This window comes from Entelurus aequoreus, linkage group LG07 (genome assembly GCF_033978785.1).
Source record: "Entelurus aequoreus isolate RoL-2023_Sb linkage group LG07, RoL_Eaeq_v1.1, whole genome shotgun sequence".
Lineage (NCBI taxonomy): Eukaryota > Metazoa > Chordata > Actinopteri > Syngnathiformes > Syngnathidae > Entelurus > Entelurus aequoreus.
This window is the reverse complement of record NC_084737.1, coordinates 55,982,971-56,002,055: the sequence shown is the minus strand read 5'-3', so window position 1 is coordinate 56,002,055 and position 19,085 is coordinate 55,982,971. Positions and strand designations below refer to the sequence as shown.

Genomic DNA, 19,085 nt, shown 5'->3' with positions numbered 1-19,085 from the left:
TTTGTTTCTGTTCAGGGCAAAGGAACATATAAACAAAAGCATGGTAGTATTTTATTGTTAGCATTGTGGTTGATTCTGCCACATCAACTAACAATATGCACATATCGTTTAGTTTTTTTTAGATTGCTAGCTGCAGGGAGAAAGATTTATTGTCATTGTAGAAGCTGTCCTATCTAGTTTTTCAGCATGACTTGATTAAACCTGCTCAGATTAGAGGTAAAATGTCTTGTAAGACAACCTAATGTCCTAAACAGTTCTGTTGTGATCGATTCAATATGATGAGAATACCGCAGAATCTCAGTTAGAGTATGAAATATATGAAAACGCAAGACTATATTAAAGTATGCACAAATGGTGGTAAAATGTGTTTATGAACACCCACTGTCTTTATGGCTCTAACACCAATGACTTGGTGTTTGTTAGTTGATTCTACCACATCAACTAACAAAATGCACAAATCGTTTTGTTTTTTTAGATTGCTAGCCGCAGGAAGAAAGATTTATTGTCATTGTAGAAGCTGTCCTATCTAGTTTTTCAGCATGACTTGATTAAGCCTGCTAAGATTAGAGGTAAAATGTCTTGTAAGACAACCTAATGTCCTAAACAGTCCTGTTGTGATCGATTCAATATGATGAGAATACCGCAGAATCTCAGTTAGAGTATGAAATATATGAAAACGCAAGACTGTATTAAAGTATGCACAAATGGTGGTAACATGTGTTTATGAACACCCACTGTCTTAACGGCTCTGGAGAAAGTCACAAAATGTACAAACATGTTTGAATTTCTTTTTTGTCTACAACCGCTTACGTCAGGGGTGTCCAAAGTGCGGCCCCGGGGGCCATTTGCGGCCCGCAGCTAATTGTTTAGCGGCCCGCCACACATTCTGGAAATGCTATTGCAAAAATTAAAAATAAACATTAAAAAAAGTGGAATGAGGTGAAATCTAAAGAGGAAAAGTTGCAATGTTGACACAAAGCTGCCATACAGGCTGTTTGTTTTTATTTTGTCTTTCTTTCTTTTGCTTTTTTTGCCATTGCTCAGAAAAAAAAATAAAACATTTTTTTAATTCAATGTTATAATCAATTATTGACCTATTCAAGGCTCCAATTACTTCAAATAATTCGCTTTAAAATGTTTTATGTGGAAAATATTGCATATATTGTGTGGTTGCCATATAAAAACAATGTTTTCTTTGACATAAGAGCATAAAACAAACAGGACAGATATATCTGAAGTTGATCTCGTAATTTAAGTGTTGAAAGTAAAACAAATATATGATAAAAATGTATCACTATATGAGTAGGGGACCTTTTGGATCCCAAATATATTTAATGAGATTTTATTTATCTTTTCACTGTGATTGATCAAAAATAATAATAAATTAAAATCAATGGTGTCCTGCATTATTGATCTTTTTAGGGTTTCAATTACTTCACATCAAACATTGTGAAGTGAAGTGAAGTGAATTACATTTATATAGCGCTTTTTCTCAAGTGACTCAAAGCGCTTTACATAGTGAAACCCAATATCTAAGTTACATTCAAACCAGTGTGGGTGGCACTGGGAGCAGGTGGGTAAAGTGTCTTGCCCAAGGACACAACGGCAGTGACTAGGATGGCGGAAGCGGGGATCGAACCTGCAACCCTCAAGTTGCTGGCACGGCCGCTCTACCAACCGAGCTATACCGCCCCAGCTATACTTGCTTTCTGAATGTTTTGGGCGGTGGGGAAAATACTGCATATTTCAGTTTTACTATAAAAAACAAAGTTGTCTTTGACAGAAAAGGCATAAAACCTTTTTTTTTAACGTTATATCAACCTGAAGTTGATATAGAGATTTACTGTAAGCGTTTAAATAAATAAAAATAATAATAATTTCACTTATTTTTAACATTTTAATGACTGAGACCCTTTATATTTATATATTTTGTTATGATTTGAAAATGAAAAAAATCAAAATGGCCCCCGCATGCTTTAATTTTTTTCGTGTGCAGCCCTCGATGGAAAGAGTCTGGACACCCCTGGCTTACATCAATGTCAAGACAGCCCGCCTGAGGGGCGTCGACGTAAACATGTTCCACTGTATTATCATATAAAGTGACAGTATATCCAATAACGTTCAATTTCTATATTTCTTCAGCTCATTTAAATTTTTAAGAAAGCCTCCTTTTCGTAAAATATATTAAAAACATTTATTTTACCACACGTCCTTCGGTGGCTTCACCAAGGAGACCTCCAAAGGTGATAACAGGTGACATGCAGGCGCAGTAAAGGAACAGGAAAGAAGCCAGACACTGCAGGCTAATGGCGTCGGTGTAGTCAGAAAGGTAGTGAGGGGCCTTTCTCTTGATATCCATGATGAACCCGCCAAAGAGCCTTGGGGTGAAAAGTCACATTTTAGGGATCACTGCCCTGCTGGATAAAAATGACTTGGTGTTGTTAACGGTAATGGAGGGCAAAGGCTAACATTTCGAGCATGGCAGACAGACAGAATTCACTTGGTGACGGTGATCATGGCTCCTTATTGCAAATTATCATTTTGTTTTCACCAACCTTCCAGTGCGTTGGAGCTCAGGGCCACCATGGCCTCCATGTTCCTCGGTCTCAACAATATCTGTAACTCCATTTGGAACAGGAGGAACCTTCCGCTTTTCCTGTGAGATTCGGAAAAATTGAATTACTCTTACAAGATAATAAATTAAAGAAGTACAATTATGGTAGATATATTACAGACTGGAGATGTCTGAACATGAACTTAAACGTTTTTCACTGACTCTGGACTCTTGGTTACTCGTCTCTGTTAACTAGTTCACTAAATCACCCCTTCTAAAGTAAAAAAAGGAAACTAGGTATCTTATCCTAATTGTCTCTTACTCTCTTTCTCTCCATTGCAGTTATTTAGATTTTGCAAATGTTTCAAGACGTATGGTAGTTTAAAAACAGGATTGCACATCCTGTCATGGGCATAATCTGCCTTTTGCCTTAAAGGGCAACTGCACTTTTTTTTGTAATTTTTGAGAGAATTATGAGAGAACACACATTTATGCTGCTTTAACATCTGCTGACTGAAGAATCCTCCATCAAGTCTTTTATTGGGCGCCAAACAATCATCCATGCCACACCCACTTCAAGTCCACATGTCTGTTATTTCCATTTATATAGACTTGCAGCGTGCATATAAAATGTTGATGGAGGGTTGTGCAGTTGTTTTAGAGGGCTTTGAATGCTACAACGGTGACTCCCATTAGCCAAATCTTCCAAGCGTTTTTTATCATTTTTAAAATCCTAAAAAAAAAAAAATCCAATAAATGTGTGTTCTCTCATAATTCTCTCAAAAATTACAAAAAAAAGTGCAGTTGCCCTTTAAGGCAAAAGGCAGATTATGCCCATGACAGGATGTGCAATCCTGTTTTTAAACTACCATAAGTCTTGAAACATTTGCAAAATCTAAATAACTGCAATGGAGAGTAAGAGAGTAAGAGACAATTAGGACAAGATACCTGGTTTCCTTTTTTTACTTTAGAAGGGGTGATTTAGTGAACTAGTTAACAGAGACGAGTAACCAAGAGTCCAGAATCAGTGAAAAACTTTTAAGTTTCTGCGCATGTGATTTGTGACAAGTGAATCAAGTAAGCTACCAGATTTGATGCTATATGTTTTGCACTCACTCCAAAGCATACATACTGAAGTGTGTCATGGTATAGAAAATGATTGGGTGTTAAAAAAAAAAAACTCTTAGTAATTGGTAAATATATGAAATGTATGAAATAAGGTCAAATAATCCCTTTTTTTACCCATTGGTACCGGTTTTGTGTATTTGGGATCAGCATGAATCACAAAATGTATTTATAAAACAATCTTGCCTTCCTTTATACTTTCTAAAACGAGCCGTTTGGAATTTGCACAACTTGTGACATTTTTCCAAGATGTGACATCATCAGATATCTCCATATATGGTAGAGGTTTACCTGAAGAGCTTTGAGTCCGACATCAATACGTTTTTTTTCTCTATCCTCTTGTTGTGGGGCAGACTGTCTCGAACATGTGCATGCATACTACGCTGCTGCCATTTCTAATAAAACATAGCTTATAGTTCTTATTTACATCTGTCAGTAGACTATGTGCTAAAAACTACAACATGGCTGACGGCGAGAGGACGCAGTCAAAGCACGTAAATAAGATCGCCCACAAAAAGCCACATCCTGAAGAGACAATCAGAAAGCAGTTTGAAGACAGTCTATAAAACATAATCTATGCAAAATTTTGGCCAACGAACCACAATCACATGTTAAGTAGACCACACAGAAGTGATTTAAATGTGGAATTTTTTTTTAAAGTGACCTGTTTAAGTGAAATTTGCCAACGAGTATAGCAGTCAGAGTCTCATCTTTGCACTGAGATAGGCATTGGCATTGATGTGCTCACTGACTGTAAAGCAACCTGTTCCACCTTTCAGGTAACCATCCATTTAGGTGTGTGGTGACAAAAATTGCCTAAAAAATCTGCGTTATACATGAATAATGGATAGGCTCCAGCCCCCGCGATCCCGATAGACAAAAGCAGTAGAAAATGGATGCATGGATTCACATGGATTAACGGGTTAACCTTGACAGCCATTATATATATATATACAGTATATATATATAGTTTGGATGGTGTTCATTTCTCCTTTATATATATATATAGTTTGGATGGTGTTCATTTCTCCTTTATATATATATATAGTTTGGATGGTGTTCATTTCACCTTCAGGTTATTGTTATTCTCAGGTCATTCATCAGTTGACTGTTTAATTTGTCTTAGGAGACGTTTGGCCTCTCATCTGAGTAGTTTTCATCAGTTCATGCGCATAGACTTAGATTGGACAGATCAAGGAATGCATGAGAAGGAATGCTTTTGTGCTTTTGTGCTTTCGTGGTATATAAAAAAAAATTCCATCAACAAATGTTAACCATAGAATTGAATAATTCAAATACAATATCAAATCTTATCGAATTGTTCATACACTATATCGAATCGTTCCATTTTTAAAATATATTGTTTTTGGATCGTGTCGTAGCCTATGCATCTCGTAATAAGAAGAACTCAGTCGACAAAGATTGTTAATAAGATTAAGAGGTTTAACCAAAACATCGTCAATTGTACTATGATGACATCATTCAAAAGTAAATTTGGCATAATGGGGATAGTGAACCTTTCAAGGTAATAAGGTAAATTTGTTTATATCCTGTCAACTCTATCAGACACATCACATCTATGAGTTTCATCTCTGAGTTTCAAAATATCTCAATTTGTTGTGCTCTGCCTTGTTGCAACTCCGCAGGGATCTGCTCTCAATCTTTTCCAAAGACAACATTCTTTCCATTCTCTATTTTTAGGCGGATTTCCAAAATCGCATCATGTTGTTCTTGGGGGAGAAAATGACATACAGTAGTGTATCCTAACTTCCCCAACTACATCAATATATATATATATATATATATATATATATATATATATATGTATATATATATATATATATATATATATATATATATATATATATATATATATATATATATATATATATATATATATATATATACATTTTTTTTATTTATTTTATTTTATTTACCATGTACTGTGTGCAGTTAGGGTTGAGGTGGGCTTATCCCAGTTGATTTAAAAGGGAACTGCACTTTTTTGGAATGTTGCTTATCGTTTACAATCCTTATGAGAAACAAGAAACCAAAAGGGTTTTTTTTGCATTCTAAAATGTATAATAGGCTCGTTCTTGGTGGCTGACAACTCCGCTAATGGGAGTTATCGGTTTTACCTTTAAATCACTTTAAAAATGCATTAAAAAAACATAAACAATACCTAATTTACGTTCCGTAACCTGTATAATAACCAAGCTACAGCAACATTGTTATTGTAAGAACGAACACTGAGAAACTCTTTTTCTATCGTATTAACACATCGGCATACTTCGGTATTAGCCGTAAAAGCTAGTTATGGAAAGAGATAAGCTAGCTTCACATCAGCACGAAACGCATTTGAGTTTGTAATGCACAACACTGCGACAGGACACTAATCTGTTCTGACTGAAAAACATGAACAATCATATTACAGAATCTGTAAAGTATTAGCCCACACTTCATGTTTTGTTTGTACACAGCTAGCTCGACAGCGTATGTACTGTAGTTGTAATAACAAGCATGACGGGCTGCGTGTATCATGATCAATATTAAATTGTGACTGAGTCGATAGACAGTTGTGTGTTTGGTCCAGCTGGCCGGGGACATTTTTTCCAGTTTATTTGGGTAATCAGTCCATTAATGTCGAAATAGCTTGGCTCCAATTTTCAAATTTATAGAGTCCTCACTTTCACCTCACTCTCTCAGCTTCCATCTGCTCCAATGTCTCACCTTTCCTCCGTGCTCGCTTTTAGAAGCAGCAGTACTATATTTGTACAAAAATAGTCGTCTCCGTTTTCTATTCCAAGTCTGCCATGGTTAGAAAACACATGCCTTTGTTTCCGAAAGTAGGAACACACATTTGTTGCCGGAAGTCGGGCGTACGCTGCTATGGAAATGGAAATAAAACCGCTGAAGCAATCAGTGCCCGCATTGATTAAAATGATAAAAATACGGTAAATATTGCACATATTACATATTGTTATAAACATGTCTGTTATTTCCATTTATATAGACTTGCAGCGTGCATATAAAATGTTGATGGAGGGTTGTGCAGTTGTTTTAGAGGGCTTTGAATGCTACAACGGTGACTCCCATTAGCCAAATCTTCCAAGCGTTTTTTATCATTTTTAAAATCCTAAAAAAAAAAAAATCCAATAGATGTGTGTTCTCTCATAATTCTCTCAAAAATTACAAAAAAAAGTGCAGTTGCCTTTTAAGGAAAAAGGCAGATTATGCCCATGACAGGATGTGCAATCCTGTTTTTAAACTACCATAAGTCTTGAAACATTTGCAAAATCTAAATAACTGCAATGGTTTGTGAAATTAGAGCTTGTGTGCTTACCTGTGACACACATGTCATTGCGATAATCTAAGGCTGTGTCACAGCAGTTCCCAGAAGACGAGGCTTAATACAAAGCATGGATGGCTGGAGCGTGGAGAGATGTTTGAGAAGGGGGTTTTCTATTAATATGAACATGAATGCAGCTGAGATAGGCTTCAGCACCCCCCCACCCGACCCCGAAAGCGACAAGCGGTAGAAAATGGATGGATGGATGGATGATGTTAAAGGTGCTTAATAAACAGATTAGTTGCATACAGTATATAATACCTTCTTTCCTCACACTCTTTGCTAAATTAAACAACATTAATATAGATTCAAAATTAATGATATTTAATTGTGATTAATCAAAATGAATCCACAGCATGTGATTAAATTGATGAAAAATTGCGATCATTTTGTTGGGACATACCTGAGAGGGCACATTTTTGGGAGGTTCTATCCTGATGGAGGGGTCCCATTCTCCAGGGGGTAACACTGTTACTTGATCAAGGAACTCATCGATTCCCGCAACAAGGTCATTTCTGTCTTTGGCTTTATACGCCACATCATGGAAAACCTGGGGGTTAAAGGAGAAAATCATCATGTTGGTTCAATAATAGCTGCACTGTGGGAAACTGTGAAGTTGATGGTCTGTGCGTTCATCCCTATGGAGTTTACTTTTTTGTCAACGGACAACTCAAGAAAAAAACTAAAAATATCATAATTGCTGCTTCAAAATTTTTCAGATCAAGGCCTCACCTCGTCAGTCATCAGGGTTGCAATGGACCGCCCTATTTCATGATACTGTGGACCTTTTCCCAGAGGCCCAAGGAGGATGAACAGAAACCTGTACAACACATAGTACATAGAGTACACAGTTAGGAGGGGTACTGGATCATCTGTTAAAAAAACACACTGAGGTCAGTAGGGGCAACCTGGTGGTGATGGGAACCTCAGCCAAGCCGTTTAGCAGCACAGCAGGTGACAGGCGCACAAAGGCCACGACGGGACGGTCTAGGAACTCCAACTCCCCAACCAAGACATTGGAAGCCTCGGCGCCAGGTGGAATTTTCTTCATGAAGTGAAGGTCAATCTAAAAAAACAAAACTTTTACATGATTGAAGACTACAACACGCAACTCACAGTTCTACATTCTGTGTGAAAGCTGAACAACACTGAACAGGAAAACGGAAAATAACTAGGAAAGCACTCAGAGAGCACAGACTTACATCTAGCCAGGAATCCTTTAAACAAAATCTGAATTGAGACGGGGATCTGGCTCACTTCTAAAAAATTCATCAAAATCTGCTCATAACCTTTTCAGCTATTTTGCTGAAATAAATGGAGTGAACCCTCTTGTAAATGGTAAATGGGTTATACTTGTATAGTGCTTTTCTACCTTCAAGGTACTCAAAGCGCTTTGACACTATTTCCACATTCACCCATTCACACACACATTCATACACTGATGGCTGGAGCTGTCATGCAAGGCCCTAACCACGACCCATCAGGAGCAAGGGTGAAGTGTCTTGCTCAAGGACACAACGGACGTGACTAGGTTGGTACATACAATGCAAATAATATTGCATCAAATTGGAGGAATAAATGCTTTAATCTGAGTATTTTCAAACAGTATTTTGTGAATATGATTGTCCTCCTGTTACATGTGTCCATGTTCCCAGGATAAGAGGCTAAAGTTGAACATTTGTCATGGTACCCGATCTTAAATCAAATATACACCACTAGTAATTCGGCCCAGGCTCGCTTTCAGCAGATAAACAACAGAAGCAGCGGTCTCTCACTTTGCTGAAGTCGACTGCACTGTTTTCTCTGCTGACGTCTTGTTTTCCTTCAGTGGTGGCGGGGTGGGACTGTGGGGAAACGGTTTGGCCTGTAAAGAAAATACAATTGTATTTTTGCCTAAAGTGGTGAGAATAGGTACACTAAAACAACAAGGGAAAAAAAAGGACACTACTACAAGTACTACAACTAAAAGAAACATCAGATCTCGGTGCTTGCCAACAATTATTTCTACAACAATTACTAAACCACATTTTGTATTGGGATTAAATACTCATTTACCCCTATTTAATAAACAAATATTTATTGACTTTATTTATTGTTATTCTTTTACATTCTGTTCCTCGCTGCTGAGAAAATACAAACCCCGTTTCCATATGAGTTGGGAAATTGTGTTAGATGTAAATATAAACTGAATACAATGATTTGCAAATCATTTTCAACCCATATTCATTTGAATATGCTACAAAGACAACATATTTGATGTTCAAACTGATAAACATTTTTTTTTTGCAAATAATCATTCACTTTAGAATTTGATGCCAGCAACACGTGACAAAGAAGTTGGGAAAGGTGGCAATAAATACTGATAAAGTTGAGGAATGCTCATCAAACACTTATTTGGAACATCCCACAGGTGAACAGGCAAATTGAGAACAGGTGGGTGCCATGATTGGGTATAAAAGTAGATTCCATGAAATGCTCAGTCATTCACAAACAAGGATGGGGTGAGCGTCACCACTTTGTCAACAAATGCGTGAGCAAATTGTTGAACAGTTTAAGAAAAACCTTTCTCAACCAGCTATTGCAAGGAATTTAGGGATTTCACGGTCATCTACGGTCCGTAATATCATCAAAGGGTTCAGAGAATCTGGAGAAATCCCTGCACGTAAGCAGCTAAGCCCGTGACCTTCGATCCCTCAGGCTGTACTGCATCAACAAACGACATCAGTGTGTAAAGGATATCACCACATGGGCTCAGGAACACTTCAGAAACCCACTGTCAGTAACTACAGTTGGTCGCTACATCTGTAAGTGCAAGTTAAAACTCTCCTATGCAAGGCGAAAACCGTTTATCAACAACACCCAGAAACGCTGTCGGCTTCGCTGGGCCTGAGCTCATCTAAGATGGACTGATACAAAGTGGAAAAGTGTTCTGTGGTCTGACGAGTCCACATTTCAAATTGTTTTTGGAAACTGTGGACGTCGTGTCCTCCGGACCAAAGAGGAAAAGAACCATCCGGAGTGTTATAGGCGCAAAGTTGAAAAGCCAGCATCTGTGATGGTATGGGGGTGTATTAGTGCCCAAGACATGGGTAACTTACACATCTGTGAAGGCGCCATTAATGCTGAAAGGTACATACAGGTTTTGGAGCAACATATGTTGCCATCCAAGCAACGTTACCATGGACGCCCCTGCTTATTTCAGCAAGACAATGCCAAGCCACGTGTTACATCAACGTGGCTTCATAGTAAAAGAGTGCGGGTACTAGACTGGCCTGCCTGTAGTCCAGACCTGTCTCCCATTGAAAATGTGTGGCGCATTATGAAGCCTAAAATACCACAACGGAGACCCCGGACTGTTGAACAACTTAAGCTGTACATCAAGCAAGAATGGGAAAGAATTCCACCTGAGAAGCTTAAATGTGTCTCCTCAGTTCCCAAACATTTACTGAGTGTTGTTAAAAGGAAAGGCCATGTAACACAGTGGTGAACATGCCCTTTCCCAACTACTTTGGCACGTGTTGCAGCCATGAAATTCTAAGTTAATTATCATTTGCAAAAAAAAAAAAAAAGTTTATGAGTTTGAACATCGAATATCTTGTCTTTGTAGTGCATTCAATTGAATATGGGTTGAAAAGGATTTGCAAATCATTGTATTCCGTTTATATTTACATCTAACACAATTTCCCAACTCATATCGAAACGGGGTTTGTATTTACTATGTAAATAATGTACTGTTCATTTATTTGTAAAGGGATGAACTACGAGTACACACTCAGCAGTGGTTTAAATACTTTCAAATACCCCTGACCCATAGCTTTGTTTCAGAATGTCTAATAAACTATGTGTGAGTTAAGATGTGGGTTTCTACCACTGTAACTAGTGTAAAGTTAGTTGTTAGTAACATACTAATGTGGTATTATCATGATGACTTCATACTACTACAGACACTACTGTATCGTTACACTACAAAAGCTGCATCATTGCCTGTGCAGAGTTCATGGTCTTCCAGCGAAATGGGCAAGTAGCCTTGTGCAACTGCCTCGAGGACGCTAAGACGCTTGGTCTCGTTCCTGTCAACCGCTGCCTCGACTTTGGTGTGGACGTGACTTCTGAGAATGCTCAGTGGTGACCAAGGGGCCGTCACACACGATATGCAGCGTGCATACCGGCGCTGCCATACTGTCTCGGTGGCTGAAGCTCCACGTGGGGTGATTTGTTCAGGTACAGATTTTATAGGTTGACAAAAGAAGCCATCTTTAGATGAATGGTGTGCATGACCACGGACAGCACGATGGACAACACACACACATACACACAAAGACAAAATGAGACAAGAAATCATGCAAAAGGGTAAAACATACCACACTGACCCAAATATAAGATGGTATTTTATAGCTGCTTGTTTCAGTTTTAGTTTTAGCTGTAGAGGAATGATACTTACTAGCATTGAATGGGCTGAGTGTTAGCTTTCAAATGCTGCTAAGTTAGTTACTTTAGGTTTTTTTTTTTTAGAATGAATTTTTTTAATATTACTAACATTGCAGAATAATGGATAAATTAAATAAACACTTTTTCTATATGCAAACCGGTCTCTCACCAGAAATCATTGCCAATGTGCATATTTTGGCATTACCTTTTCCTCGACACTAAAGATTGAATATGGCCCATTTTTTCACTGTCAGGCAGGGGTGTAACGGTAGGCTATAACCTTGGTTTTGGTACTGTACATTCTTAGGGCTAAAGCTCCGCTTTCGGTCTGAATGACGAGGCCGCCAATTTGTGACAATTTGGTCGCTTTATTCTTATTTCTACAGGACACAACCAGACACGTTTGCCAGTTGCCACTAGTACGGCACTCTACTGCTCCCTCTCCTCACTCTTCCACTCACTCACTGACATCACTCAGCCAACACACTGCCATTCTTAAAGCAGAGCGCACACACACACACACACACACCATATTTTTCGGACTATAAGTCGCTCCGGAGTATAAGTCGCACAAGCCGAAAATGCACAATAAAGAAGGGAAAAAACATATATAAGTCGCACTGGAGTATAAGTCGCATTTTTTGGGGAAATGTATTTGATAAAACCCAACACCAAGAATAGACATTTGAAAGGCAATTTAAAATAAATAAAGAATAGTGAACAACAGGCTGAATAAGTGTACGTTATATGACGCATAAATAACCAACTGAGAACGTGCCTGATATGTTAACGTAATTTATTATGGTAAGAGTCATTCAAATAACTATAACATATAGAACATGCTATACGTTTACCAAACAATCTGTCACTCCTAGTCGCTAAATCCCATGAAATCTTATACATCTAGTCTCTTACGTGAATGAGCTAAATAATAATATTTTATGTTTTACGGTAATGTGTTAATAATTTCACACATAAGTCGCTCCTGAGTATAAGTCGCACCCCCGGCCAAACTATTAAAAAAAACTGTGACTTATAGTCCGAAAAATACAGTACATACGTTACTCTCATAACACTAGTTTGGTTGCGCTGTCTTTCTGTCTCGCTGTGGATTCTCTGCATGGAGTGAGAAGAGAAACTGTGATATCTTGATATATCAACTCAATAACATAAACGTGTCGTTAGTTTTGTTGGTTTAATGCAGACGGTGGGGCAACATCCTGACACTTCCAGTGTGTCGGTTTATTGAGTAGCTTCCTAAACTACTGTATAGTGTTCAATAGCTTATACACTACAGCTGTACAGATGTATACCATTCTGGAATCGGTTGCCATCTCACATTAATCTCTCACAAAGTAAATTGTCATTCAAGACAGCTTTGAAGATACACCTATTGCACATGACATGAATTTTTAATACTGGGTTTAACTAGCTTTCTTATCTTATGTTGTATTTTTCCTTTGTATAATGTTTGGTAATGCATGTATTCTTTGTATTTTTATTTTGCATGCTCCTATATGGACCCCAGGAAGACTAGCTGTCGCCTTGGCGTCAGCTAATGGGGATCTATTCAATAAACAATAAACAATAAACAGCAATCTGGTGTCTCAAATCTGCAACTGCCTTCATATCTACTTTAATTATCTTATTACCTCATCCTACCTGGCTACCAGACACTTTCTCCACTGATAAAGAGCACCCTTGGTAAGTTGGAAATTGTTCTACTGTATTTATTAGCAGGCTTGAATAAGTCATAAAAAGTATCAATAATTATCGATATCGATCAATATTAAAAACATATATCGTAACATAGTTTTCGGCCATATCACTCAGCCCTAATACAAACTCACCATTCTTGTCCATGGAATGCGGTTCTGACTGCTTCTTGCCGATATCTGCAAAGGACCGCACAATTGGGATGCGGTTGGCGAGCTTCTTGTGGTTCTGGTGGTGATGCTGCTTGAGCAGTGCCTCGCGGATCCTTTTCCTGGCATCCTGACCCAATGGGCCAGACAACTCATGCTGGTCCAGGACCATATCTGAGAAGTAGCATAAACCGGGGTTGGCTTTGTTTTACTGTATAAGATAATGTCTAAGAGAGTGGCATAGTGCTTGGTTTGACAAATGTATTGGGGGAACAAACTGTTGGGAAATGGTCATGCATATAAAAAACACAACAAGCTACAAAAGACATGGGCCGTAAACACCTCCAAATTCTTCCTGCTGACCCAAACTGGATGGATGGATAGTTTCTTATGGAGACTACTGACAGTTCTCTTAACAAAACAAAACACAAAAATGTTTGATTTTACCAGCAATCTCCTCCAGCGAATTTGCTCTCATGTCCAACATCACGGTGCCGTTCATAATGCAGCTGCGAAGTTCAAATAGACTGTGAAGAGACAGAGTGGCCACGTAGGGCTTGCTCCATCTCTCGCCGCCATCCTCAACATCCTCCTCAAACTTCAGCCACCTGCGTACACACACATACACGCACACACTTTTCAACTGAAAATATTTGCCAACATTCTGCCTCTGCGTTTATCGTACGGCTAAACATTGTGCGCAGCAAAATAGTCCGTTTGTGGAATGGAGAGTCCAAACAAAGAATCCACGTGTTGTTGACTCAGTGGCTGTACTTTCTTAATTGAGTATGACTGCAAAATAATTCCCCAAAGCTGTGAGTGCCATCACTTTGATAGAGAAGGTGAGAAACACTATTGAATTAAAAAAAGAACTCGTAAAAGTATGAAAGTGACGTCTCCCTTGCCCTTCTCTCTCTCTCCACTCATTGTGATCTTCAATAAAGGTAAAAGTGATGTTAAATGTTCATTTATACATTTATTACTGTTATTATTATCTATAAAATGTGTTTTGTGCGTGTATTTGTGGGTGTCTTAAACAGGTTGATTGGATATACATTATTTTTTACAAGAACAAATATTTTGGTTTTTGCCTGATGTGTCGCAATACCACTTTACACAACAATAATGTGCACTACACAGGCACTCCAGGATTTTGCGATTTTAAAATCGGGCTACCTGGCTGCAAATTAAACCAATTGCTGCAAATTATGTGCGACCTCCCAACTTTGTCCAATCCTTGCAATTTATCAGCACATTTTGGCCAATACTGTCAGGACTTGGTCCTTGGGGTTTGTTTTCCCAGAATGCAACGGAAAGTTGGCTCGGGCAAGACGTGAAGGTGAGTACATTTTTTATTTTACACTGACAAAGAAACAAAAAGCGTGCTCAAGGCGGAAGTACAAACTTGACTAATGAAACAAATACTTGCACGTGGGCAAAAAACTAAGGACATGAACAAAAGTCGCTAACTGTGGCATGAATAGAAAAAACTTACTTGACATGGCATGAAGTGCGCAGAGGTAAACAGAGTGAATGTCGCCAGGACGACCAACAGAAAAAGACAGGCTTTAATAACAGTGACATGATTAGTGAAAACAAGTGCGTGACTCAAAACGTGAAACAGGTGCGTGACATGACAGGTGAAAACTAATGGGTTGCTATGGTGACAAAACAAGAGAGTGAACAACCAGGAACTAAAAAGTGTCCAAAAAACAAACAGCACATGGCCAAACAAAAACATGATCAACACAGACATGACAAATAAAATGTGTTCTTCGTTAGCCCTCAAACGCACACTTCAACTGCCGAACCATTCAAATGTGTACCTGCATCATTCATCTGCTAAGAGGGAGGAGGGCAAGGGAGACGTCACCTTCATCACCTTTTTTCAAAAGTTATTTCTTGAACTCAATAGTGTTTCTCACTTTCTTTACCAAAGTGATGGCACTCACAGCTTTGGTCAATTATTTTGCAGTCGTACTCAATTAAGAAAGTCCATCATTCAGTTTATCTGATTCAGCGTTTGTGATGGCAAAAAGAACCCTCCAGTGTCCAAAGTCACAAAGAAAAAGAGCAGGGGCCTCAAGTATTAACCCAGCAGGCACGATACATTAAAACAATGTTGAGAACTTGTTGAATTAGGTGCTGACGTTGAGCAACTCAAACCTAACGTTGAAACAACTTGCTTTTTGATGACATTTAATCAATGTCAGGTTGTGACGCTGATTTGACCATTGAAATTTAGTCATTTCCCATCCCACAACGTTAGACACCAACATTGTTTCAATTTACAAATACAACTATTTTGCAACGTTGTTTCAAAGTCAGTTTTAAAGGACATGTATGTACAAACCCCGTATCCATATGAGTTGGGAAATTGTGTTAGATGTAAATATAAACGGAATACAATGATTTGCAAATCCTTTTCAACACATATTCAATTGAATGCACTACAAAGACAAGATATTTGATGTTCAAACTCATGAACTTTATTTTTTTTTTGCAAATAATAATTAACTTAGAATTTCATGGCTGCAACACGTGCCAAAGTAGTTGGGAAAGGGCATGTTCACCACTGTGTTACATGGCCTTTCTGTAGTAATGATTTGCAAATCATTGTATTCCGTTTATATTTACATCTAACACAATTTCCCAACTCATATGGAAACGGGGTTTGTATAATCAACGTTGTATCAATGTCTTATGCCAACTAGGAAGTTTGCTTTCGCACAAAAACCTGGAGTACACACTTTTTTACTGCAAAGTTACGATGTATCACGATTGATGTTTATGTGGAAATGTGTGGTGCCTCATGCCAACTTCATGCTTCACGTACATATATTTTTACAGGTTGTGGATACTTTGGCGACACCCAAAGGTGGACGTTATTTGCCAACATTTGACTTCAACAATATAAAAAAGATTGAGGCAAGGACACGAAAACAATTTTTTGTCTTGATGATTCAAATTTATAGTAATATTTGTGAGGAGGTCTATCGATTTATCTAAGTCAGGGGTCGGCAACCTTTACCACTCAAAGAGCCATTTTGGCAAGTTTCACAAATTAAAGAAAATAATGGGAGCCACAAAAAAAAAATTAAAATTTAAAATGAAAAACACCGCATACAAAGCTCTTTGTGCTATGTTAACCAGGGGTCTCCAACACACGCACCGGCACGCACTTTAATGTGGAAATTTGATGTTAGTGCGGCCCGTGAGTTTTGAATGAATGGCGCTTGATAGCCGTCATACTTGCCAACCCTCTCATTTTTCCCGGGAGACTCCCGAACATCAGGGCATGATGACACTGCTCTTGGCGCCCTCTACAGCCTGCCCTAGCAGTGTACCTGTTCGACCACATGTAGAATGCAGTTTCAGCTTGTTCACGTAAGTGACAGCAAGGCGTACTACCTCAGCAGCCACACATTTTACACTGACGGTACCAATACCCAGAATCCCATGCAGCTCTAACTCTTCCGCTCAACCAACGCACGGAGAGGGGGGGGGGTTGATGTGTGGGGGGATTTGGTGGTAGCGGGGGTGTATAATGTAGACCGGAAGAGTTAGGGCTGCATGGGATTCTGGGTATTGGTTGTGTTGTGTTTATGTTGTGTTACGGTGGGATGTTCTCCAGAAATGTGTTTTTCATTCTTTTTTGGTGTGGGTTCACAGTGTGGCACATATTTGTAACGTAACAATGTTAAAGTTGTTTGATACGGCTACCATCAGTGTAAGCTGTGTGGCTGATGAGTAAGTATGCTTTGCTGTCTCCTATGTGTGCAAGTAAAAGCAACATACAACTTGTGGCTGGGCTGGCACGCTGTTTGTAAATGCTATAGAGGACAATTACTGCAGTGCAACTAGGACACTCCCTTTATTTAGTAATTAGAGTGTAAATAGGATCGTATTTTCCCTGGGAGCTACCTATGAGAGACACTGAGATCCATAAATCTCCTGGGAAAATCAGGGGAGGTCGGCAAGTATGTAGCTGAGCCGCATCAGAGTGGTCAAAGAGCCGCATGCGGCTCCGGAGCCGCGGGTTGCCGACCCCTGATCTAAGTGATCATTTTGCTATTGCTGTCCCAATGTGTTTCTGTGACTCCAACATCAGCCTGGCTAGTCAAGTGAACAGCAGCCGCCGGTGTTTGCAGCACATTAATGGCACCGGGGACCCGGGACGAATGACCCACCTTTCTGTCACTACTGTGGCTGCTACCGCAAGTAGTTCTCCTGTGTTGTAATAATAAATTAAGTATTCAAACAAGAGTCATCGTTTTTTGTATCCTTTGGGACAGGGCTGGTGTGTTTGAATCTAAAAAAAACCAAATAATATCAACCAAATATGACATAATTTTTTACATAAACTCTAATCTTGCTCATGTGAGCAGGCTACATTTTGTTGCAAGTTACACAAATCATACCTGTGAATTGGTGGGAACCAGAGTCAACTGCCCCTTCTAAAGTTTTACATTTCAACTATCTTTTGAAACAGGGTTGTGGGGGGAGGTTGTGATTAGCGCTCTGCAGGAGCAAAAGGTCACCGCCTCAGTCGATGGTGTTGAGGGCGGAGCGCCGTCGACTAGGGGCGGGGCATGTGCGGGACGCGAGACGCAGCTGGCAGGTGATTAGATTTCGCAGGTGGTACGTGTTAATCTGATCATCTGTTGTCTTTAACAGTGAGCGGCCAACGGAGGAGAAGAGAGGAGAGAGACATATCTGAAAAGATTGTACTGAAAATTATAAATTGAAACACATGGTGATTAAAGGGTTGGTGAAACGGCACAACTGACTCCTGACGTAATATCAGGGGAACGGGTAGGGAACGACCTCTACAAGGGTGTAGCACTAACTTTTTGGCCACACACATCTATCTTGTTCTTCACTTTCTTTTCTGACCCTGACCATTTTTTAAATCAAATTTAGCCTGTGTTCAATTCTCTGCGACACGGCAATGACAGGCTGACAATCGCTCTGTGTTTTGCTCGAAACAAGAGAAAGAAGCACCTTCTACTGACTTGTGATTGGTCAGAACGTGCCAAAATCAAGCATATGGCTACTTTTAATATGATTTGCGTATTTATAATGGGGCGGGGCCTGGGCGCAGTCTGGGTGTGCTCAGCTACGCACACTTTTGCTGTCAATTTCAAGTTGATTGAGATGTAAAAAATAAAGATACTTGGATTTGTGTTTGTGCCCACTTTAATACATCTGAATTTTTGCTTCCGTACTATGTTTTCTGGATTCGAACATACACCTATTTTTAGTAGGCAATCCATGCAACTCTTCATACAGGAGGCCACTTATGAGCTGGCCAAAAAGATCAAAGACAATCCAGCAACCCTAGCGCTGGATTACAAACACATGATTTAGAGGTTAAATCAGGGGTGTCCAAACTTTTTCCACTGAGGGCTGCACACGGAAAAATTAAAGCATGCGGGGGCCATTTTGATATTTTTCATTTTCAAACCATAACAAAATATATGGATTTTGTTTGTTTTTTACCTTTAGAGCTCCCGGGGACCATTTTATAACGCTTCCAGTAAATCTGTACAGTATATCAACTTCAGGTTGATATAAAGTTTAAAAAAACAAAAAGGTTTCACGCCTTTTGTGTCAAAGACAACTTAGTTTTTTATAATAAAACTGAAATATGCAGTATTTCCTCCACTGCCCAAAATATTCAGAAAGCAATGTTTGATGTGAAGTAATTAGAGCCTTAAAAATATCAATAATGCAGGACACCATTGATTTTAATTCGATATTA

The 19,085-nt window shown here is 38.9% G+C and overlaps 1 protein-coding gene across 4 annotated transcripts in view; it reads right to left on the bottom strand.

The window, feature by feature from the left end:
- The window catches only part of LOC133654059 (sodium-driven chloride bicarbonate exchanger-like), a 111,227-nt gene that overhangs the window by 43,347 nt on the left and 48,795 nt on the right, over window positions 1-19,085 (bottom strand). For 3 of the 4 annotated variants that reach the window (XM_062054021.1, XM_062054023.1, XM_062054022.1), the window contains 8 exons: window positions 13,769-13,929; window positions 13,307-13,495; window positions 8,804-8,892; window positions 7,937-8,094; window positions 7,761-7,848; window positions 7,432-7,578; window positions 2,556-2,656; window positions 2,204-2,378 (listed from right to left, as the gene is read on the bottom strand). In XM_062054021.1, the coding sequence (XP_061910005.1) occupies window positions 2,204-2,378; window positions 2,556-2,656; window positions 7,432-7,578; window positions 7,761-7,848; window positions 7,937-8,094; window positions 8,804-8,892; window positions 13,307-13,495; window positions 13,769-13,929 (1,108 nt within the window). Of the gene's footprint in view, window positions 1-2,203; window positions 2,379-2,555; window positions 2,657-7,431; window positions 7,579-7,760; window positions 7,849-7,936; window positions 8,095-8,803; window positions 8,893-11,012; window positions 11,459-13,306; window positions 13,496-13,768; window positions 13,930-19,085 lie in introns of those variants that run through there. The other variant, XM_062054024.1, reaches the window with a different exon arrangement.